The sequence below is a fragment of the Pteropus medius genome, unplaced genomic scaffold, assembly GCF_902729225.1.
Source record: "Pteropus medius unplaced genomic scaffold, Ma_sr-lr_union100, whole genome shotgun sequence".
NCBI classification, from domain to species: domain Eukaryota; kingdom Metazoa; phylum Chordata; class Mammalia; order Chiroptera; family Pteropodidae; genus Pteropus; species Pteropus medius.
In genome coordinates, this window is record NW_024340701.1 from 1,521,693 (window position 1) to 1,547,084 (window position 25,392).

At 35.4% G+C, this 25,392-nt stretch overlaps 1 protein-coding gene and 1 pseudogene across 3 annotated transcripts in view; one reads left to right on the forward strand and one right to left on the reverse strand.

Annotated features, from left to right (window-relative positions):
* The window catches only part of EIF2B3 (eukaryotic translation initiation factor 2B subunit gamma), a 95,282-nt gene that overhangs the window by 67,592 nt on the left and 2,298 nt on the right, over positions 1-25,392 (reverse strand). For all 3 annotated transcript variants that reach the window (XM_039884346.1, XM_039884343.1, XM_039884349.1), the window contains exons 2-3: positions 24,739-24,895; positions 19,136-19,281 (exon numbers count right to left, since the gene is read on the reverse strand). In XM_039884346.1, the coding sequence (XP_039740280.1) occupies positions 19,136-19,281; positions 24,739-24,886 (294 nt within the window). In that variant the 5' untranslated portion in view covers positions 24,887-24,895. The remainder of the gene's footprint in view (positions 1-19,135; positions 19,282-24,738; positions 24,896-25,392) is intronic.
* LOC120623006 (uncharacterized) lies at positions 6,568-6,686 on the forward strand (annotated as a pseudogene).

The following is a 25,392-nucleotide window of genomic DNA, read 5'->3' on the forward strand; positions in this document are numbered from 1 at the left end:
ACCTAACCTGCCGAACATCATAGTTTAGCCTAGTCTATGTTACATGTGCTCAGAACACAACATCCCAAAACTGCTGGCAACACAGTACACTGCAGCATATCAGTTGTTTAATTGTGACTGTGTGCCTGACTGGGAGCTGCAGCTCACTGCCGCTGCCCAGCATCACGAGAGCGTATCCTGCTGCATATTGCTAGCCCATGAAAAGATCAAAATTTAAAATTCGAAATACAGTTTTTACTGAATGCATAGTGCTTTAGCCCCGTTGTAAAGTTGTAATGAAACCATTGTTAGTCGGGGACCATCTGTACAGAATCTGTACCAGAATCATCATTGCTCTTCCTACATATAACTCATTATACGTAGCCTAAACAATTCCTTTTGAAGGTCTTATCTTAAAAAGTTCAAATTTAGATTTTTTCTACCCTTCTGCTTCTTTTTTAATCCTTTTGGATTTTGACTCTGCGCTAAAGAAAAGTCTCTATAAACATCTTTTTAGGGGAAAAAATTCCTATGTTTATCATCGATGAACCATCAAACATTAACGAATCAGCCCACATACATGCAAGCTTAGGAAGAAAGTTTGCAGAATCCTACTTTTTACAGCAATGCTTAGAAAGGCAGAGAGCTGGGCCATTACCAAAGACATGTCAGTACAGAAGTTGCCCCATTTCATTACAATAAAAATGAGTTTGCTGAGAGAAAAAGAAATCTCCTTTCTATTTTAAGTAGTTCTAATAAGATGATTGATTTTTGCAAGCTGACTGTTCTTCAAGAAATTCAATTATTATGTATACTCTAAAGTGAAGAAAATGACTCCAATGCAGATGCCTCTGAAGTGCTGACAATGTTATCTTAGAGAATAAATGCTGTTATCACTCAATATCTGCAAAAAATAAATCTGTCAGTATGGTGAATGCCAAACAAGTCCTGCATAATTGTGAACAGTCTACAACTTCATTTTTCTCTTTGCTTCTAGGTGACATTTTGCTAAACTGAATGCACAGTCCCCAAGGAGTACAAGGAAGAGACCCCTCTCTCCCCCAGTGTCTGGTTGCCATCTGTTCTCAGTGTTAAAAGAAAGGCATAAATCTGAAAGGGCAGAGCATGGGATACAGATAGAGAAGCTACCCGTCAGGCCCTCTCTGGCCTCTGTTCCCACAGAGAATGCACCACATAAGACTCACTGAGACCAAACGCATTCCCATCCTCTTTGCAACTCCACCACTTCCAAAGGAAAGTCTTTGCTCTCTGATCAGTGTTCTTTGTTTCTAAAGCTGGAAATCCTGGAAAAAGAAACAAAAGTCTAAAAGGAAAACTAAATCACATCTTCATAATACTATCTATTTTTCTTTACATTTTCATAAAAGCTATAATAGAAAGAAAATAAGTGACAATTGTTTTGACTTTTATTCTAAAAATGTAAAGTCCATTCTGAAAATGCAAATGTTCTATTACTAACTGAAGCCCAGAGAGAAAAAGTCAAAAAACTAAGAGCTAGAAGTATTTCTGATCATCTGTGACCACAAGCAACAAATCAACAGAGGCTGTTTGGACTGTGAAGCAACTGTATAGTATACCTGAAATGCAGTTAACTTGAAAATTTCCCAAACACACCAATCCTCGGCTGCCTTGTGCTTTGGAGGATTGGTGATTTCTTCTCTATCACCAACAGTATGCCTCTTCTTCTGCAGAGGCCAGCTGGAATCCCCACAGACTTTCCTAATCACTACCCTAACAGTCCTTAGGATGCTTTATCCCAAGACTTCTCCTCTAGAGGAGCCAGGGCAATGTTAAGGGCAAAAAACACAGCTCTAAGGCACAGCAAATGTGTGTATTTCTGACAAAGTGGAAATACACAAGGTTTTCACGGAAAGGCGGAAGACAGCACTTCAGTGTTTGAGGAGAAATCAAGACACCTGGGAATTCAAAATCCAAACTGCTGCCAGTTAGTCCTGGCTAAAGCAAACAAATTAAGCTCAGAAAACCTAATTACCAAGCCATGGTAAAGCCCAGAAATCTTTCATTATAAGAACATTTTCAATCAAACCAAAACCATTGAGTAAAACTACAAGAAAACAAAAAGTTAAATCAGAAAACCGGATGTATATGTGTGTGAGGTAATGATGGGGTGGGAGGTGGGGAGAGCTACTGGGAATAGCCTCTTTTCTTTTCCTGGCAGTTGTTCATGACAAATTGTTATAAATAACACAATCTGGCAAATAATTTCCTATGGCAAGGAGAAAGCAAAACATACTTCTTCCCTGGAAAATAACTGTCAGGGCAAGGTAACTAACATGCTTTTACCCACCAGCACTTCTGCAAACAATGGCTATGATCCAAATCATCATCCTGTACTCCACCCCTGCCCATATGGAACTAACGAATTCCGTTACTTGGTGTGACTATGAACAGTCACAATTTACAATTTCCTACGTGGTCCAGTCCCAATCCAATACTCAAGAGTAGTTTGGTGCTTTAATAAGCACCAGTGTCTAACTGCAATGGAGACCTCATCATATTCAATTTCAGTTAGAAATGCTTGTTAAAGATTCCTAGTCTGCAGTCCCTAAAGTATACAGCAAAGGTCCAAATGCCACTTTGTTTTTACTAAGGTCGGGGCACTAGGTGCAGAAAGGAATGACCAACTCAGTTTGTAAGTAAAAAATGTAATAATCCTTAGGCTGAGGGCTAAATATCCTTCCTGTGGTCCTTAGCTTAATCATAGTGTCACCATCATGCAGGATTTGAAGTCTGTAGTCTAGGCTGTAGTCTAGGACGGATGCCTGCCTTCTCCTGCCCAGTCCCCTACCCAACATCTCACTGGTTCTCAAGTCCTTCTCTTCTATCTCCACTATCTATCTTAGTTCAGGCCTCAAAATATTTTCCCAGTCTCTTAACTGGTCTCTCTTTCATTCCAGTTTTCCCCTATTCTAATTTATACTCCAATTCTACTGCTTATTTCATTTCCCTGTTTAAAGAGTCTTAAAATAGTGTTCTTCGAATATAAAAAAAGCTGAATGCCTATTTATTCCTACTTACTTTTAAAATTTATTTTAAAATTTTATTTAAAATTTAAAAAATTACTCAAAAATACACTAATCACTGATATAATATGCTCTTTATATAACATACACAAAACTAGATATTATAAGAAAGAGAGACAAAATTAAAAGAACTAGAAATTCTAATATTTTCCTCCAGGCTGTACCTCCTTGGCTCTGAGAACACGCCATTTTGGAGCATGACATTAAGGGTCTTCAAAATATGACTCCACCTACCTAATCTCTCCCATAATTCCCCTGGCTAAACACATAGCTAATGTTAACTTGCTAGTGTGAACTGCCAAGAATGCATTCCCAATTCTTTCTTCCCAGCCCACTACACATTCATCCATCAAGATTCAGGTTCTGTCAGTTAATATAAAGGGCAGAGCCAATACATTATTCCCTCTAGGGATGAAGTCTTTTCTGATCCATTCCAGACTTTAAATCACTAAATTGGATTACATGGTTTCTTCTCCATTTAGACTGTGAGCTTCATAAGGAGCTCTTTTATCTTTGCATCCCCAGAGTTCAACCTAGTGCTGGCAAATAAAAATCAGTAAATGTTAGCACCCTTCATGTTACTTCCTTTTCCTTGTTTAAACTGACTCAAAGATGAAAACATCCAATTTTAGATATTTAGAAAAAGCATACTTTCTGACAGAGCTGAGTGCCCCCTTTGTAAAGACTGTTCAGAATTAGAATAGGGGCCATAAAGGTAATTTTGCAGCTCCCTAAAGCAATGAAGTAGGGAACAAACCTGCTGCCTCCAAAAAAGAAAAAGGCAGAGACGTCTGGAAGGAAAGAAAGCAGATAAAGCTGCCTTGGGGGGCATGGCTGGAGGGTGATAGGCTCGATTTATAATTTAAAAAAATTAGAACGATAATATTTATAGTTCATTCACTTTCCTATAGGAAGTTTTCTTCTTCAGATTAAGAACGAATAGAGAAATTCTACTCATCTTTCCTGTGTAAAGCTAAGAAATAACTGAGAATGAGCTAATTTCTACCATTGTTAAATGAGTTCTCTATAAAAATGCTAGTCACTTCTCTTCCAGGATTTAGATATCTACAATTAATTTTAATCTCAAAATGCACTGATATTAATAGAGAAACAACAAAGGCTTTGTGTTCCCTCAAATCAAACCGCTTTGAAATAATTTATTACTCTGAGTTTATATTAAATAATCTCATTCTTTTTCTTTGGTCACACACAAATACGCCACAGGACAAAAATATCATTTGTTCCATTTCAAGACCATGGAACATGCTCTTACAATTACATTATATATTTTCTGCCTGTGACTTGAATTTTAATTTTATCTTGAAGTATGGCATGGAAATATTGTCCAGTTTAGTTGGAAACCAGAAAGCCTGGGAGAAGATCAGCTGAGGGTGGGTAGTAAATGGCTGTGACAAATAGAAGTTTATAACAACATGAGAAAAAGACAACTAACAAGTTAAAAAAAAAAAAAAACTAAACTAAAATCAGGGTTTTATCACCCCCAAAAAGCAATTTCTAAGATTAGATATGTTTTCTTTTTCTATTAATTCCTCATGTGACTTTGAATAAGTCACTTCCTCTTTGGGCATCCGTTCCATTATCCTTAAGATGAAAGGGCTGCCCTATCTCTGAAATCATTTATGACAGAAAATTGTATAACGACAAAGGTCAAACTATTCTTCCACAGACAGATGATGATATAACAGATCATTTTAATCCTCTGTGCAGTACAGAAAAATGGTATTTAATCCAGTCTTAGAAAGTCAGGGAGGGCTTGTTGGAGTAGATAAAGCCTAAGTTAAGAGCTGAAAAAAGTTGGGTAGCTACAGGCTACTTCAAATGAACTCCCTGGTCATGATGACAGAATGTTTACTGACTTCCCACAAATTACTTGGTCCATTCTACTAGTCAGGCTGTAGTGTTGTTACCTTATGATTCAGAGCAGGATAGGGGGCCCTACCAAGAGTTTCCAAAAGTCTAGGCCATGTAGGTTGCTTGTCACTTAAAGAAAGTCTGTGATGACATCCTAGGCTTTCTATCATGCTTCCTACCTATCACAGCCTTTCCCTATAGTCCTTCATTCCACAGAAGTGTTCCTACTAACCAAATATATGTATATGTACAGAAGAAAAAAAATGACTCAAAAGAATCAGGCTCACATAGACCTTGCAAGTTTTCTAGCTACCAAATATAGTAAAGGGATGCAGAAATCCCATCCCACATACCAGAGCTCTTAGAAGCTGCTGTGTTTGAAAGGGTAAGATAAAAACACTTCAAGGTTTGGGTTACATGTGCTCGGTTAGTACAGTCAAGAGAAAATCTCCACTAAGATCTCCTAGGGAGGAGGAGGGTTTAAAAATTCCCTCATTCAACTTAACTTGTTTCTGCCATAACTGCTGGGCTCTTCACTATGCCACCGACGGACTCAAAGAAAGCATCCTTGGGGATATACAAGGCCCTCCTAGGCAACCACAGCCCACCAAAGCAGTCATAAGAAGGAAAGCTGCCACTTCAAAAAAGTCTTCAAGCAAGTTGAGACCAAGTTCTCAGATCTTCCCTTGACCAAGTTCTCAGATCTTCCCTGTATTCATTCTTTTCAAGTAGATAAAAATCTGCCAAAAACAAGTCCTTGGGCAAAATGAAAGGTTCCAGGAAAAAATGACAGAGATTTGCAATTTGATAAAGACATCAAACACTCAACTGAAAATAACTTGCACTTAGCTTTTTGAACATCTAAAAATAGCATGTATGCTCAATCTTTCTAATAAGCTGTCTCTAGGATGGGGATTTCATCGGCATAGTTTGTTCTCTGTTGCAGCATGTTAGCTATTTCATAAGGCAGATAACAATAGTCCTTTTTCTACATCAAAGAACTTAAATAACTAAACCTCTAACTAGTGTGTTGATATCATTATCCCTATTTTCTTGGTTGTGAAACTGAGGCAAAAGATAAATGAGGCTTGCCTGAGGCCAAAGAAAGATTCCTGCTAGATTAAACAGAAAATTATCAACTCCATAATCTCTAAATTAAGAGAAGCCATGAGAACTGCAATATAAGATAAATGCTTTAAACATAGGCTACAGAACTCTATGATAGATTTAGTCTGCTGATGCCTCTTAAATATACCTCACTAACCTGTTCTCAAAACATTTATCTAAGAAACAATTGCATTGTTTCTAAAGCACAAAAATGGTACCAATGGCCAATTACCTTGTATAATCAAGAGGAGCATCTAACATGGGTCAGGCTCAGTATCCAAGCAGCCAGCCAGCTTTGCTTTATGTACTGACCACAGACCGCATTCTTACTTCTTGCCCAAGAAGAAGAGCTCTTTCTTGCTCAAGAGCCAAGCTTCTTGCTCATATGGCCCTAGATAGAATGGAAAGTCTTTCTAAAACCCTGGATCTCCTTCCACTTAGAGGCAGATATCAAGAAGCAATAGCTGTACACTTGCAAGACAGGATACTACATAGTCCTTGAGTCTTGTTAAGAGATTTGATAATTTTTAAATATGTTTTACACATCTACAGCCACGCTGCCCTGAATGTGCCCGATCTCGTCCGATCTCAGAAGCTAAGTAGGGTCGGGCCTGGTTAGTACTTGGATGGGAGACCACCTTGAAATACCAGGTGCTGTAGGCGTTAAAAAACGAAAATATAAATGAATGAATGAATGAATGTTTTACACAAAAACATTTCATTAAGAGTTTTATACGTACTAAGAACCACTGAATACATACTTTAAAGAAGTTCTATATACATACAAGTATCTAATGTACACACAAAAAATCTACATAAATTATTATGAACTCCACAGACTCACAAAGAGAAGAAAAACGTAATTTTGAAATATCAGGCAAACTGAACCTGTTCTAAAGCCAAGGGTCTAGAATTAAGAGTAGATTACAAAGACTACTGATGCTTAGTTTTGGAGGCAACAGGATAGAGTAAAAAAAAAAGCATGGAAATCTAAGATGCACAAATACATCTCATAATCCAGGGCTGGGTTCTAGCTCTGGCTCAATACCTAACCAGGTGTGGGATTTGGAGCAGGTTAATTAAACTCTGAGTATCAGGTTTCTCAACTGCAAAATAGAATACCATCTACCTTTCAAGGTTGCTGTGGGGATTAGAAATCCAAGAGGCCATATACACAATAAATACGAAAGATCTCCTTTATGATCTTCGGAGCTAACATTCTGGGTAACTTCAAGGAAAAAAAATTTACATCCTCATAATCAGCTAATAAAGGTAATATTAGGGTTGTCTCTTAAAACAGAAACTAATATGCTGAAGTAAATTAATTTCTTAGTGTACTCAATGATAAAGCTTTTGCAAATTTAAGTATCCTTAGAAGTGTTCAACTGGCTACAGAGAGAGATCTTGTGTGAATAATCAGCTATTATTGTAAAGAAGGTCTCTGATGCTTTTCAATTTCATTTTTCATTGGCCTTTCTATTCTCCCCCAAATTGTTCAACTTCTAAAAAAAAAAAGACAAAATATACCCTGAATGTATATAATTCAGGCTGCTACCCAGAAAGAAAGACTACCAATGAAGTTATTTAATTGATGTGTTTTCTTTTTTAGTATATCTCAAAGAAATATAGACCTGGGTAAAAGTTTTAAAGGTATATGCTTATACTGAGTGAGGCCTTCAGAATATACAATTTGGGGTTAACTATATCCCTTCATATCTCAGCTTTGTAGTATTTCTTCAGCTGTTAAAGTATAGGATGTACCAACATTTTTATGTTGTTTCTAGAGCTGCTCTGTCCTCTTCACACTAAGAATATCTATCCCTACACATCGCTCTACCATCACAAATTCCAATTCTTCCTACGAGATTCAGAAAGTGACATTCAAGAGGTCCTTCTTCAAAAAGCAGATCCAAGCCAGGTTTCCTGATACTCCTCTGGAGGGCACATAGTTCTCTTCTAACTCTTCTTCACCATGTCCCTAATCCACTCCACTACTGCACTCTCCAATAAAAAATGCAATTTCCACCGAGACGTGTGCTGTCTGGCTGTACCTAGCAGTCATTGTCCTACTTATTCCTTAACTGCTCAATGTGTTTACTAAGACTTTGACACCTAATGCATAGTTTCTACCTGAACCTTAGGCAACCTCTCTGAGCCCTACCCTTCTCATCTGTAAAATGTGGACAAAGACAGTATTTACCTCAGAGTGCGGCTGGAGGATTAAATAAAATAAATAATGTACGTTAAGTGTCTACTATATAAGCCTCTGGGAAAACTGGTGGCATAAGAAACCCAAAATTCTGTTACAAACACTTAAAAATTTTGTATAAGACATTAAAAATTATTGCAAATATATTCGAACTTACAAGAAGGAATGGGAAAATACCAAGTGCCAGAACTAAAGAGAAAGTGAAACTGAGCTAGTACCTCAGCTATGCTAACTGGGGTTTTTAAAGGCTACAATTGTGCCAAAAGATGTGGCCTAAAGGTGGTACGAAGCAGGGATTTTGAACTGGGACCTTACGTAATGGGACCTCAGTGAAAGGGTAAATAAACTTTGGAGAGAAAAAAAAAAAAATCTACTTACTGCACAGAAAGTCATTAAGGAGATTTGTCTATCTCTGGGCTTGGGACAAAAAATTCTGAGAGAATATTATTTCTAATCTAGAATTCTATACAAAGGTAAGTTATCATTCAAAAAAATAGAATAAAACATTTTCAATCATGCAAGTTCTCAAAATATTTACTTTCTATGTTCTCTTTAAGAAGCCAATATGGGTTGAGTTCTTTGAAATGATCGAGTAAACCAAGAAAGAGCAAAACATGGGACCTAGAAACCTGGACATCCAACACAGGAGAGAGAAGGTGGTGAAGAGAAGTCACAAGATGACAGCTCTGCAGCAGCCTAGATCGCAATCAGTAGAGAGATTTGAAGAGCGAATGGCTGGCTTCCAGGAGGGTTGTCTCAAAGGAGAAAAGAAGTAACTGACAGAATATCTGATGTGTTTATACATATTGATATATTTATGTTCCTTTTAGAAAGTCTGAGGATGAATTAGTGACAGAAACACAGAAAAGTAAGCAACTTTAAAAGTGAGGCAATTAATAAATCTAAGAAAAATACAACATTGTATAAAAAAAGGAAGTAGAAAATTGTAGGGGATGATGGAACTGTTCTGTATTTACTTTCTATGTTCTCTTTAAGAAGCCAATATGGGTTGAGAAATCACAAACCATAAAGGAAAAGACCGAAAAAATCAATTACATTAAAATTAGAGCTTCTATGTCTCCTAGAGCCCAGATTGTAGTCTAAAACATCATTCTGAGCAAAAAGAAACCAGGGCCTTTTTTTTTTTAAAACCACTTTATTGGGGTATGATTGACATGTAAAAAGCTGTATGTAGAAAAATTAGAGCTTTTTAAAGAAATGTCTGATATTAGATCTAGATACAATGCAATATTAAGCACACATATGAAACATTATTGTCAAAAAAGCTGAATCTGAATCTTATCAACATTTAAATCCAAATTCTAGTTTACAAAAAAATACTGGGAAATAAGTTAAATGATATCAGCAGAAAGCAATCAGACATACTTGGGAGATTCTACATGACAAACAACCTGTTTTCTTTGATAAGTCAATAAGATAAGAGAAAAAAGTGGATGGAGGGGAGACTGTTCTAGAGTAAGAAACTAAAATGACATAATCAAATATAATGTGTGGATCTTTAAAAAAATACCATTTTCAATAATAACAAATAAATTCTAATAAATTCAACATAAGATGCATAAGACATATTTATAGGAAATTATTAAACTTTATTCAAAAACATAAAAATAACCTTAATACAGAGAGCTACGTCAAGGAATAGAAAGACTCAGTATTATAAAATGCCAACTCTCCCAAATTAATCTGAAAATCAGTCATTCCACCCAAACACCAAGAAAGATTTTTCATGGCTGATACTAAAATTCATATGTCAAAGATGAATAAAAGCCAAGACAACTTAAAAAAATAAAATAAAATAATAAAATAATAATAATAATAATAATAATAATAATAAGGTGAGGTAGAGAGGAAGTCATCCTACACGACAGAATATCTATAAAGCTATGGTAATTAAAACAATAAGGTACCACCTTCCATCCACTGAATAGAAGAGAAAACTTAAAAATAGTCTCATGTATATGTGGAGCTTTGTATAAATCAGGGAAGAAAAAACATATTATTCAATAAATAGTGGTGGAATAGCCAACTATTTATTTGGAAAAAAGATAAAATTAGTATCTATCTCATATCATATACCAATATAAATACCGGTTTAACAATCCAAAAATGAAAAGCAAGACTGTAAAGCTTTTAGATAGCAAGAGTCTATCTATCCTTATGTCATTTTTAAAGTAAGACACCAAAAGCACCAATCAGCACAGAAGGACCACCATGTGAGGACATAGGGAGCAAAGAGATGGCTGTTTACACGCTCAGGAGAAAGGCTTCAGGAAGAACCAAGCCTGTCAACACTTCTGGTTTGTCCAGCATCCAGAACTAGACACTAAAGTTGTGGGGAAGCAGATTCACAGATCTAAGGTATGCACCACAGATGTGGAGGAGACCCATCTGGAAAAGCAGACACCCCAGTGCCACCTTCCATCCAGTGAGCCACCCGGAAGATATACTGAGTAAAATAACCTTTATAGGAGCAATGCTTGCAACAAACACAGAACTGGAAACAACTGAAATTTCCAACCACAGAACACTTAAAAAAACAACATCCACTCATTTAAATTGGTAATCACTAAGATAACATAAAGATACAGCTACATGTTTGTGCAATAATGTAATTCGGGATTAAAGGAGAAAACTTTTGTTTTCAATATACTATTTATAACTATACATTGTAATTACAATGTACAAATAGATACATGTGTCGATAGAAACCAGAAGGAAAACGGAAATAGGTATGTGCAACAGGTGGCAGAATTATGTGTGAAGTTTTTTAATTTTAAATTTCCTTTAATATTTTAGTAAGAATTTAAAAATACTTTAAAAAATAAAAAAAAATTTAAAAGCACCAATCATAAAGATCTAGCTAACCACAAAAAAGTTAAAACTTCTGTATGACAAGATACCATAAACAAAAATAAAAAAAGAGGTGACAAACTGGGGGAAAAAATTATAACCCATATAACTGGCAAAGAATTAGTACACAGAATATACAGAATATATACAAATTAGTAAGAAAAAGACAAACAACCCAAGCAAAAAATGGGCAAAGGATATATACCGGAAATTCACTGAAAAGAAAAATGGCCAATAGACCTAGCAAAAAATTCTTAAATTCATAATCTAGGAAATTCAAAATTAAACCAACAGTGAGGTATCATTTCATATCCATCATATTAATGAAAATTTAAAAGTCTGAGAATGCCAATTATTAGTGAGGACAGGGATAAACCAGAACCTTAATTTATAGTAATAGTGGGAATGTAAACTAGAATGACTACTTTGGAGAGCAACTGCCAATATTCAGTAAAACTGGAAATGCACGTACGTTAACACCCACATGTCACCTGTGGGTGTCTACCTTCACAACAAGAGCACAGAGAAAGTAGTGCAAGGATGTTCACTGTAGCACTATACATAGTGAAAGAAATGAAAGCAACTTAACTCTTCCAAAGAAGAGGAAAAAATAAACTCTCACCCAGAACCCAGATCCAATCTTGAAGCTCTGGGAGAAAAAGTTTCTGCTAAGCTCATGCCAAGAAGGGAATGCAGGCCTTTGTCCATTGAGCCCTTAGCCAAGTCTCATTCTTTCTAGCCTCAGTTTCCCCCATTCTCCAGTGGATACAAATGCTGATTTTGCCCATATCCCTCATCAATGCAAACATGTCTTCTCTACAACCAGACTCCTGAGTAATGGTGAAAGGGAAAAAAGTCCCACAACCATGCTAATTGTAGTAATTCATGTTGCCTACATCTCCTCAGTGTCCGTAGTCAGCTTTCTCCCATTTTCCAGTGGCAATTCTAAAGCTTCATTACTCTGTGGGTCCCAATCCCATCACCATCCTCTTTCCACATTCTCAACAGACAACTCTGCCTCCTATTTCATCAAGAATACAGAGGCCTTAGGAGTGAATTATTTTAATTTTTGTCTCCTTCCTGATCTGCATCTGAGCCTTACCTTCTCACCTGTCATTTCAGTGGAAGATAAAGACTTCCTCTTGCCCAAAGCTGTTCCTTAATTCCTTCTTGTCTCCTTAGGGATCTCATCCATCATTTATTTCCTTGCTCCTGTATTTCTTGTCCTCTTGCTCTCTTATAGAAATGCTCAAGTTGCTTCCCTCTTAAAAACACTCTCAAAGTATAAGAAATGAATAACAGTCATTGCTAATAGGGAGAACTGGGTGGCTGGTGGAGAGGGATGGGAAACATTTCACTATAAATCTTTTTATACTTTTTGACTTTTGAACCACGTGTATGTATTAGTTATCATTTACCTATTGTACTAAAATATCTATGGCTGTGAGTCAGAGGATCTTCTTTCTTCACCTGTCTATTACGTTTGGTGTTTCCTCAGGCCCTCTGTACTCTACTCATTCTTGTGGGAAAATGGTTCACATTCATAGCTTCAGCTGTCATTTATAAGCTGATGACCCTTAGACCTATATTTCTAGCTCATATCTTCTTCTTGAATTCTATATAAGATTAGCAACTATCTGATAGATATCCCGCTTGAATCTAATTCTTAAGAGGTCTAAAACCAAACTCATCTTTTATGTGTTTATCCATTAATTTATTCATTTATTCAGTCAGTCATCATTCATTCATCCATTCAAAAAATATTTATACAGTATTTTGACCACTGCTGAGTTTGACCAGCCAAACTCTGTGCTGGGCACTGTAGATTTTACAACGAATATGATAAAATATCAACTCTCCAGGTCCTTACAGCCTTTATTATTTGGCTGGTCTAATCCTTTACTCTCCTTTAGGTTTTCTCATCTGAAACAAAAAAATTGTTCCTTTCGACTCTAATTCTACATCAATCTATCAAGAGATTGGAAGAGAGGAAAACAGATAATAGGAATTATAATAGTGATTACATAAAAATGCTGTATAGTAAGGATAAGCACAGAGATGCTTAGGGAACAATTAGGAAGGACAATTAATCTAACCTTGGAGGCTAAGGAAGGCTTCCAGAGGTAACACAGCCAAATCCTAAAAGATGACGAATAAGCCATCTCTTGTGATTCATCTCACATTCTGTGGGCTAATCTTTTTATTCCAGCCATTTCTCTGACAATCAGCTATGTAACCTGATAGCATTTTACCCTGTTCGCCAGTCATCTCTCATTTTCTGCCCTCACGCTTCTAGTGGGATTTCTGTGGGAACCCACTCAGCCATTCTAGCACACATGCAAACCTTAAGTGTGAAGAAATTTATACCTATGGGCAACCTTTGACCAATGGGGAAAGGCAGCCAGCGAATAAATACTCCTCTTTTCTGAGTCTTGGGCAATTACTCTGAGTTACATTCCATCTGGCCCCTGAGATGGTCCCCAGTGGAACAGAGCCTTAGTTGCCCATAGTGGTAACCAAGTCTAGAACACATACTTAGATTGGCTTTCCTTTTCCCCCTATATCACTCTTTACAAATTCCACTTCTGTTCCTTGAGATCACTTCTCAAAATAAACTACCCGTAGACTTATCTCGGGGTCTGCTTTCTCAGGCAAAAGCCAAGCTAAGACAGAACACCAGGAAATAGTTATTAGAAAAAGGAAAGAATAGAGGGAACTGTATATGTTCCAGATAGATATGCAAGCATCCAAATTTGTGAAATAGCAAAGAAATAGTAGATTTAGTGAGCTAAATGTGGTTACACATCTTATTACCTCTAAAAACCTGTTTTTTGTCCTACGGCCTCTAAATTTATGAATGCCACCACCATCTTGCTCTTGCTAGAAACCTGTATATTAAAAGAAACATTTCAACCAACTGTAATGTATAGTCCTTATTTGCTTCCTGATTTACACTAAAAACATGTAAACCCTATATTTATGAGGCAACTGGAAACTCATACACTGATTGGATATTTGATGATACTAAAGAATTATTATTAATTTGGTTTTTTAGGTATTATAATGGCATTATAGTTTTATCTTTTAAAGCATTCTCCTCTTATCAATATATTCTGAAATATTTACAGATGAAATAATATGATGTCTGAGATTTGCTTCAAAAAAACACGAGAGGGAGTAAGTTGGGTGGGGATATAGATGAAATAAGATTTGCCATGGGTTAGTAACTGTTGAAGCTAAGTGACAGATACACGGGCAATGTCTGTGTTTGAACATGTTTGAAAATCTCCATAATAAAATGTTTTAAAAATAACTATGTCTGGTCCACAATCGATGTTCAATAAATAGCAACTATAATCATTATTATTAGTTGACTCTCAATAAATATTCGCTAAATGAATGAGTTCAGAAATAGATAAGACTGAATCATTCATCAATAAATATGAAACACTATTATGGAGAAAATATAAAATCTAAGAACTTTCATGTTATAAGAATGGAGCTCACTCACCCAGGTCCTGGGAGAATGAATGAGCCAAAAACCTCTGTTAATAAGTCAGGGAAAGAGGTTTGGGCAGCTGAAATAAAAAGTGAGAAGCCAGTAAATCAGCAAAATCATAAGATAAGGCAAAATGAAGCAGAAAACAGTGCCAGAAAAATAAAACCAAATGAAATGTGTCCTTTAGTTGAAAAAACATAACAAATATGATGTCCAGCTTCAATATTATAAGCGCACATGATGGAAGTTTCCACATATAAGTAGGACTATAATACATTTAGCAAATGTAATGCAAGTTTAAAAAATATATAAATTAAAATGGTGAAATAATTTTTAACAAAAAAGCTAAATAAAGTTAATATACTTTGTGGTCTTTCTCTGAGAAAAGCAGAAGCCACATGGGATAACCACACGGTAATATCTGGGGAACTTAATCTGGAGAAAGTAGGTAAAGATAAAAGAACCAAAAGCTAATAAACCCAAAACTCTCAAAGGAAATACTCTTATCTTACCTAAAATTTTACTGAAAACAGACCAAAAGAGTCTCAAAATGTTTAAGAAACTGCTCTGTGGGCACAGGGGAAGAGAAATAAATTGGTTCAAGCGGGAACTGCTTTTAAACCATGTATCCCCAAAGCCTGGGGGTACAACTTTCTCCTTTAGAGAGGTACCTGACATCCGTTAGCAAAACTGACAAACTGCTTTCTCAGGCTGTCACACTTTCTTCAACTGTTTATATGTATTTCCACTGCCTTTCCTACAAGTTTACGTTGATCACAACAAGATAGTTGTGAATTCTGGCTTGGCTCAGGTTTTACTTTGTTCTTAATGGCTGTTTAGGAGTCTACTTATATTCCTCCACAGGTTAGTTTTGTTGTCTTCTACTCCAGGTTGGAATGCAAGCTGATGTGAAGCTAGGATTCCAGGAGCCACTGGTATAGGAGAAAACAAGGAGATATAGCAAAGACAGAAGAGACTTGCTAGCCAAAGTCATACCTTGAGAAGAAGGCACAAAGGTAGGATTATATGTAAAGGATGCTATGTAAATGATGTGGAAACGAGGGGGTAAGAGAGGAAAAGAAATGAGACTGTGCCAAATGACTTAATGAGAATTCTGACCTTAGGTGCAAGGAGAAGCCCTAAAATAAGGAGTATTTGATCAAAACCAAAAGAAGCAGTAAGTTGAGAGTAAAATGTCCTTTTGGCATCTCCTCCTCATGCCCTCTCCTATTAAAAGTTGCCATTATTACTTCTCAAGCCTCTAAGAGTTAGAGGAACTCATTTGCATGAGACTCCCAGGACCTCCAGTTCTGGGATAAAATAAAAATAACATTTCTAAGATTTAGCGATTAGAGAACAAAGAGAGTTCGCACCTCCATCCAAAACTTTTAGACTATAGTTAAAATGGCCCTTGGGAGGAACACTAAACACCCTACGCTTCTTGGTAAACCTGGCATCTGTCCTTGTGAAAGAATAGAATTTTCATTTCATTATCCTAGTGAAATCCCCCATATTTTCCCTAAAGAAATAAGCAGCTGCACTCCAGAAAGTAACACACCCAACATTATGGTACTGGAAATCCCCATCCCAATCAGAACCACCAACTTGGGTGGAAGCTTAGAAAAACAAAAAGGGAGGCCAGAAAGTGAAAGGACATGTATATATATATATTGCACTGGAGGCCCTGGCCAGGGCAATAAGATAATAAAAAGAAATAAAAGGCATAAAGATTAAAAAGATCTAATACTGTTTTTATGTTCAGGCAACATGATGATGTATATAGAAAATCCTAAAGAATCTACAATTTAACAAGGTCACAGGGTAAAAAGTCAATATACAAAAACCAATTGAATGTCTATATACAAGCAACAAAAAACTGAAAAATAAAATTAAAAATACCAGTTACCAAAAATAAATAAATAAATTTAAAAAATAAAAAAAAATCAAAATAATAAAAATAAAAAAAATACCAGTCACGGTATCATTAAAAACAATTACCTAAGAATAATTTACCAAGAGATGTTTAAAATCTCTAAATTGAAAATTATAAAACACCATTGAGAGAAATTAAAGGAAACCTAAATAAATAGATGTTTGAAAATTGGAAGAATCAATATTAAGATGTCAATTCTCCACAAATTGATCTATAGATTCAGTGCAATTCCCATAAAAATCCCAGAAAGCTTTTTTTTATTGTAGAAACTGACAAACTGGTTCTAAAATTTATGGAAATCCAAAAGACCAACAAGAGCCAAGACAATCTTAAAGAAAAGGAACAAAGTTGGCAGATTTACACTACCTGATTTAAAGACCTCCTATAAAGTTAAAATAATCAAGACATTATTCAACATGGTACTGAAAAAAAGGCAGACACATAGACCAATGGAACAAAATAGAGAGGATAGAAATAGACCACACATATATGACTAACTGATTTTTAACTAAGGCACCAGGGCAATTCAATGGGGAAAGTCCTTTTAACAAATGGTGCTGGAACAACCAAATATCTGTATAGAAACAAATAAACCTTTATCCCTACCTGACCCCAAACACAAAATTAAATCAAGATGGGTTGTAGATATAAACATAAAAACTAAACCTATAACATTTTAGAAGTAAAAGTAAAAAAATATCTTCACGAAATTGGATAAGCAAAGATTTCCTAGACAAGACACAAAAAGAACCATAAAAGAAAAACTCAGTAATCTGGATTTCATCAACATTTAAAACTTCAGGTCATCAAAAGATACCATTAAGAAAATGGAAAGGAAAGCCAGACTGGCAGAAAATATTCACAACACATATCTGATAAAAGACTTTGCATCTAGAATATATAAAGAATTTCTATACCAATAATAAAAAGGCAATTCAATTAAAAAATAGGCAAATGCCTTGAGCAGATACTCCATGAAGATATACAAATAAGCAACAAACACACAAAAAGGTGGTCAGCATCATTACTATTAGAAAAACGTAAATTAAAAACACAATGAGATACTACTACATACACACCCACCAGAATGGTTAAAATTAAGAAGACTGACAATACCAAATGTTGATAAAGAAGTGAAATAAATGCAACTCTTACACATTGCTGATGGAAGTATAAAATGGCACAACTGCTTGGAAAACAATTTGGCAGTTTCTAATAAAGTAAACCCTACAACCGAGAATATTATCATCAAAAGACTTGCAGAACAATGTCTGTAACAGCTTTATTCATAATATTCAAAAATTAGAAACAACTTAAATGACCAACAACAGGAAAATGGGTAAATAGTGGTATATTTATTCAATGGAATACTCAGCAATAAAAAAGAACTAGTAAAACCTGCAATATGAATGAATCTGAAAAATATTATGTTGAACAAAAGAAACCAAAATAAAATTGTATGATTCCACTTGATCTAGTTCATGAACAAGCAAAATTAATATATGGTGCTAGAAATCAGAGCAGCGGTTGATTCTAGAGGTGAGAGACTAAAAAGAAACACAAAAGAAATTTCAGAGGTGATAGAAATGTTCTAGATTTGGGTAATGGTAATCGGGGAAGTACACACATGTCAAAACTCATTGAACTGTATATATTGCTTAATATCTGTCTATTTTATCCTGTGTAAATTATTCCCCAATAAAGGCAAGATGGGGAGAAGGCTATGTAAGTTTCTGCACTATTTTGTTCTTTAGTGCATAGGTAGGTTGAACATACTAATAAATGTTTGTAGACACCAGAAAGAGCAGAAGAAAGTCTGTTCCCCAATTCAAACAAGATGGCAACATTATCACACAGACTGAATTTTTTCCAGAGAACATCAATTTTAGAATAATTATGATGGATCTTTCTCAGTTTATGGGCCACCAGCCACTGAGGAGACTGCATCCTCAGACCCATATGCTCTTTTTTTTTTTTAATCCCTCCCCCTTTCACTTCTACCCTTGACCTAAGGATGTTGCCATCTCCCCTTAAGAACTGGATCTCTGAAGGCAGGGGCATCTCCTCCCATACACTCAGACCTTCTGTGTATAAAGCAGTCATGCTAACCACTACTCTATGGAACCACCCCCATATACTCTTGTTAGTTTCTTAATCAAAGGAAACTAAAAGTTCAAATATTATCAGATAAAGGGATCTGAAATTTTTAAAAGTTCCTTTGTACTTCTTTCCAGTTAATCTGTCATCTGCAGAGTCAACCGCTGCTCTGATTTTTATCACTATATAATAATTTTGCTTACTCATAAACTTCATATAAACGGAATCTTTTCAAGTAAATTTATATCTTTTTTTTATAAAGATTTTTTTTTTTTTTTATAAACTATTACTCAAAAATACTGGAAACCAGTGACTGCGACAACTAAATGTCTAAATCTTCACCAGTAGTCAAACTAAACACAGTTTGGAAGCGTACATGGGCAACAAAGTATATGATGCAAGAATATGTATTTTAAAAAGCATTGTAAACTCTAATGCACTAGAAAAACATAAGATAACATTTATGTTCAATAAATAACAAAAATCAAGAAATAGTTTTTCACCTTAAGTTTTGGATATATGTGGCGCAAAGAATCTGCAGTTCCCTTGTCGGCTTCATCAGGAATACATACAATATCTAGCTTCATTTTCATCTTGAATTCTGCAGATAGGGCCTTTTGGACATCCCTGGTTGTGACAACGATGACTTCTATAGCACAAAAGAAAAAAAGAAGGAAAAATACAAAAACTCTCCTTCACTTAGATAATGGTTTCATTATTTCAATTAGATTTGGTCTGTTTCTAGATTTAATAATAACAGCTGATATTACTGAGCCTTTTCGATGTATTTTACATATGTTCTCTCAATTCTTGTAACAATCTCATTTCATAAATGGAAAAACTTGGATTAAAAGTTGCGTGACTTTGTTCAGGGTCACACAACTAGTAAGCAATGGATTCAAGATGAAACTCAGGTCTGTCTGATTAGAGCTCACATTTTAATATATTATATGCCACTTCTTGATGCAAAAAAATCATGAGAACATTCATCAAAGCATATACAAATTGGATCACATTTTAAATCTTCATTCGCTACAAAGAAAGCTATCACCACCTCCCATCGGGTTTGTAATTAGTGTTTCACTGAGAATTACTATGAACCCTTTTAAGAGGCAATTTCCACATAACAGATGTCTACCTCATTCATGTAGCTATCAATGACAGAAAACTTGGGGTTTTTGTCATAGATATTTGGTAGCGTAAAGTAATCCACTGCAATACAACATGTGTTGCTGATGTCTGAAGATGGGATTTTAGCAACTCTAAAGTGGAACAATTTCTACATGTTTAATGATAGTGCTCCAGGTCATAATTATCTCTCCCTTTCACTGTAATTATTCTTTTCTTTACATTTTGTTTCCTCTCCTCTTACTTCTTTTCCAAGTCATTTACTCTTCCTTCCTTTTTCTTCTTTTCCCCACTCTGCTTTCTTTCGGTTACTAACTCACTCATTCTTCCAACAAATACAAATACATTTCATATGTAAAGGACAAAATAGGCACTGAGAATTCAGAAAAGAACTCAACATCGTTCCTGTTCCTAAGAAACTCAACATGGAGATATTATTATTTTTATTTTCTATTTTTTTTTAATGGTGACATTGGTTAATAAAGCCAATAAGTTTCAGCTGTACACTTTAACAATAAGGCATAAATATATTTACAGTGTGTTCACCTCCCATAGTTAGATTTCTTTCTGTTACCACATATTTGACCCCCTTAACGCCATCTACCTCCCCCGACCCCCCATCCCTTACCCTCTGGTAACCACTAGTCTATAGTCCATGTCCATGAGTCTCTGTTTGTCCTGCTCATTTGTTGCTTTTAAGTTTATATCGCACATGTAAATGATATCATGTGATTTTTAACTTTTTCTGTCTGGCTTAATTCACTTAGCATTATTATCTCGAGGTCCATCCATGTCGTCGCAAATGGCAGTATTTCATCTCTTCTTATGGCTGAGTAATATTCCATTATATATATGTACCACAGCTTCTTTAGCCAATCATCTATTGTAGGACACTTCGGTTGCTTCCATGCCCCAGCTACTGTGAATAATGCTGCTACAAACACCAGTGTGCAAATATCTTTTCAGATATGGGTTTTCAAGTCTTTGGGGTAAATAATCAGGAGAGGGACTGCTGGATCATATGGTAGATCAATTCTTAATTTTTTGAGGAACCTCCATTCTGTTTTCCACAGTGGCTGTACCAATTTGGAGTCCCACCAGCAGTGTATGAGAGTTCCTTTTTCTCTGCATCCTCTCCAACATTTGTTGATTATAGCTTTTCTAACAGGTGTGAGATGGTATCTCATTGTGGTTTTGATTTGCATTTCTCTAATAGGTAGCGATGTTGAGTATCTTTTCATAGATTCGTTAACCATTCGCATGTCCTCTAGAGAGAAGTGTCTGTTCAGGTCCTCTGCCCATTTTTTGATTGGAATGTTTGGTTTTTTGTCGTTATTGAGTTGTATGAGTTCTTTGTATACTTTAGATATTAGGTCCTTATCAGAGGCATTGCTTGCAAATATATTTTACCATTTGAATGGTTGTCTCTTTACTTTGTTGACAATTTCTTTTGCTGAGCAGAAGCTTTTTAGTTTGATGTAGTCCCATTCATTTATTTTAGCTTTTACTTTTCTTGCTTTTGAGGTCAAATTCATAAAATCCTCTTTCTTTAAGTCCAAAGTCCTTGAGTTTGGTTTCTATGTTTTCTTCTATGCATTTTATTGTTTCAGGTCTTATATTCAGGTCCCTAATCCATTTTGAGTTAATTTTGGTGTGTGGTGATAGACAATAGTCTAGTGTCATTCTTTTGCTTTCCAGTTTTGCCAGCACCATTTATTGAAGTGGCTTTCTTCTCCATTGTATGTTTTTGGCTTTTTTTAATTGAAAATTATTTGCCCATATAAATATGGGTTTACTTTCAACATGGAGATATTAGATATGAAAATTATTAACTAAGAAAGGTTTCAGAGAAGGGACAGACTTTGGGGTAGGCCATTCTCAATTTAAGTCCAACAAAAATTTCTTTAGTATGTACTGTATGTAAAATGCTGATGTTATAAGGTGAATTAGACACAGTACTTGCTCTCAGATTAGTCTCCCATGCCACTAACTATAGTATAAAATAGGCCTTGAGAGGTACTAAGACATAAAAACAAAGTGTGATGGAAGCATAGTGGACAGGGTGATTGATACTGTTTGAGATTCCGAAGAGAAGGTGACATTTCCATAGGTTGGAGAGGACATTTTAGGTAGAGTGGATAGAGTGAAGGAAGTAACTACAAATATGGGACAGTCTAATAATTGAACCAAAACTTTCTGTATGGAGAGAGAAAAATGCTAAGCAGGGCTATGTTAATTTCTCTAAAATCATGAACAATGAAAACAGAGTGAACGTAGACTTGGTTATTAAACTCCAGAATCCTATGTTTAGAAGGTAATTTCTGACTGTGCCTCAGTAAAAAGGAATTTTCTATGCAGTTGCTATTAAATATACTACAATAGGCCACCCCCAGGCAAAACTAAAGATACAGCAAAAGTAAAACAAACAAACAAAAACTACAGATGACGAATCCATAAGGAAATTAGGATATTTTACAGTGTCCTAATTTCCTTTAATAAGATGAGTCCTTCGCCTGTGAGATTGAGCTCTAAAAAGAAATTCTATTCCAACACATGTCTCTTAATATGAATGTCATATAGACTACTGCATAGAAATGCTCATGGGTCTGTCTCAGGAAAGCAATTCTCATAGTGGAATGAACACTGGATCACAAGACTGGGCCCCAGGATCTGGCACCACCTAGATCTGCTACTCTGATTTGCTATACCTAACTACAGACCACCTCAAACTCATTATCTTCGTTCAAATCTGTCCCATGTCTTTTATTCCCTTTCCTATTTATTGGCATCACTATCTACCTTGTCATCCAAAAAGTAGAAGGAATTCTTCCCTCTTTTTCTATTTCCCCTCTTCTTAATATACCTTCCTCTTTATCCTTAGTGCTATTCTTTAGTTCAGGTCTTCTTCACTGCTGGTGTGGATTTCTGTATCGATCTTCTACTTTGTTCTCCTGCTTATAGTCTTGAGTTCCTCAAATCCATTCTTCATACAGCTTCCAAAGCAATTTTTTTAAAATGCAAATTTAAGTTGTAGAATTTATCACCATAAAGTTGTTCATAATATTCCCTTATTAGCTTTTTAATGTCTGTAGGATCTGTAGTGATGTACCCTTTCTCATTCCCATTATTAGTAATTTGTGTTTTCTCTTTTTCTCTGATTAATCTAACTAGAGATTTAACAATGTTGATTTTCTCTAATGCTTTTTCTATTTCATTTATTTCTGCTCTTATCTTTTTACTTAATCTCTTTCTTTCTGCTTATTCAGGTTTCATTTGCTCCTCTTTCTAATTTCTCAAAGTAGAAGCTTAGATGATAATTTGAGACATTTCTTTTCTAATACAGTGCTTAATGCTATAAATTTTCCTCAGAACATTGTTTTAGCCATATCCCTCAAATTTTAATACCATGTATTTCATTTTCAGTAAGTTCAAAATATTTTCTAATTTCTCTTGTGATTTCTTCTTTAACCTATGGCTTATATAGAAGTGTGTGGTTTAATCTTCAAATATTTAGGGATTCTCTTGATATCTTTCTGTTACTGATCTCAAATTCAACTCTACTGTGGTCAGAGAATATATTTTATATGGTTCTGATTCTTACAAATATTATTGAGACCTGTTTTACTTCCAAAAATATGGTCTATGTTAGTAAAAGTTCTAAGTACTTTGAAAGAATGTATATTCTGCTTTACTGGGTGGAATGTTCTATAAATATTGATTAGGTCAAACTATAGAAAATCATAAGGAAACTACAAAAAGGGAGAATTAGTAAGTGTATTAAACAAAATCACAGGATAAAAGGTCAGTATAAAAAAATATACTTTTTATGTACTAGCAACAAACAACTGGAAATGAAATATAACAATCACCATTTACAATAGCATCAAAAGTATAAACTACTTAGAGATAAATTAAATATGTGTAAGTCTTATATACTGAGAAATATAAACCACTACTGAAATTAAAGAAAATCTAAATAAATGGAGAGACATACCATATTCAAAGATCAGAAGACTCAGTATTAAGATGTGATTTCCCTTCCCACTGATCTATGGATTCAATTCAATGCCAATCAAAATCCCAGCAACGCTTTTTGTACAAATTGATAAGATGATTTTAAAATATATATAAAGATGCAAAGGACTTAGAATAGTTAAAATGCGACTCTAACCACATTATAATTTTTTTAAACATTTCACTGGTTTCCCATTGCTTTCAGGAAAAACTAAATCCCTCAGCATGGATTATAGGCCCTTTATAGCATGACCTCTGCTTCCCTTTCTCACTAAATCTCTCTCTCTCCTTATACTCTGTATTACAGCCATATGGAATGAATAGCAGTTGCCAGAACATGCTGTGAAAACCATGAGTGTATCTCTGCATGGAATGCTCTCTCCACACTGGTCAATCCGGTATTCTATTTTTCAAGACTCAATTCAAGGGTCAGTTACTCTTGAAGCCTTCCTTGAATCCCTCAAGTAAAAAAGCAACTTCTTCTGTATTCTCATTTCTAATGTATCTCTGTTATCATATGTACCACACTACACAATGATAATCTATTTACATGTGTATCTATCCATTAGACTTTAAGGTCTAATGGCGATCGGGACCTGAGCTATCTTTTCCATTCTGTACTCCAACACTAATATATTACTTGGCACATATAGATTGATTCACGGTAAGTACTGACTGTGAGGCACTTGGATTCCCACTCTGCTCTTTCTGATATCCTTATAGGGCTCGTTTTAGGTTGTTATGGAGACCAGCTCTAAAACAGTAATACTTAGTTCTATCTTCTCAAACTTTTCCACACAGCAATAGGGTACTTCAAGGCTCCTAATTTAAAGAGGTCAGTCTCCATCCAATGATGAGTCCTAGTTTTCTTTCATTCGTACCCTTTCACTCTCATAAAACTAATAAATCATTGAGCTCAAACACTCTAAAAATTTTATGAGCACATCTCATTACCAGAGCTCACCTTCAAATCCAACACGCTCAAGCAAGTTCAATGGGTACCAAATTAAAGGTTTGTTCCCAACTAGAAGCAGAGGTTTAGGAATGCTGGAAGTCAGGTCTGTCATCCGAGATCCCCCTCCAACTGCCATTACTACTGCTTGAAATTCCATTTTTACAAACTGTAATCACAGAGAAAAACAATTAACAAGAAAAAAAAAGTAACAAAAATCAAAGCATACACAGTACTAACCCTATTCTATATAGGTTATTGATACCCACTTAGGTCAAATACATCACTTCCAACTTTAACTACCAGAATAAGAAAGGCTCCTCAGCTGTGGTATAAACATCACTTTTATGATATTCTCTTACTCACCATTACATACTCTCAGCTCCAGCCTGGGAAGATCAGCTAGAGGAATGATATGAATTTTTAAAATCTGGCCCTTGCCCTTGAGTTGCTCAGTTAAGTGGAGAAGACAAGTTCAGTAAATTACAATATACTATCATTAGTGCCATATCAAAATGTAGAAGGCAAATAGTGAAGGTAACACTTAAGTCTTCCTGGAAAAGACAGGGAAGGTTATATAGGAAGGTAATGCTTAAGTGGCACTTAAAGGCGTAAGAGTTTACCAAGTGGGCTTCTGATTCAGTTCTTATTCCTTGAAAAATTCTT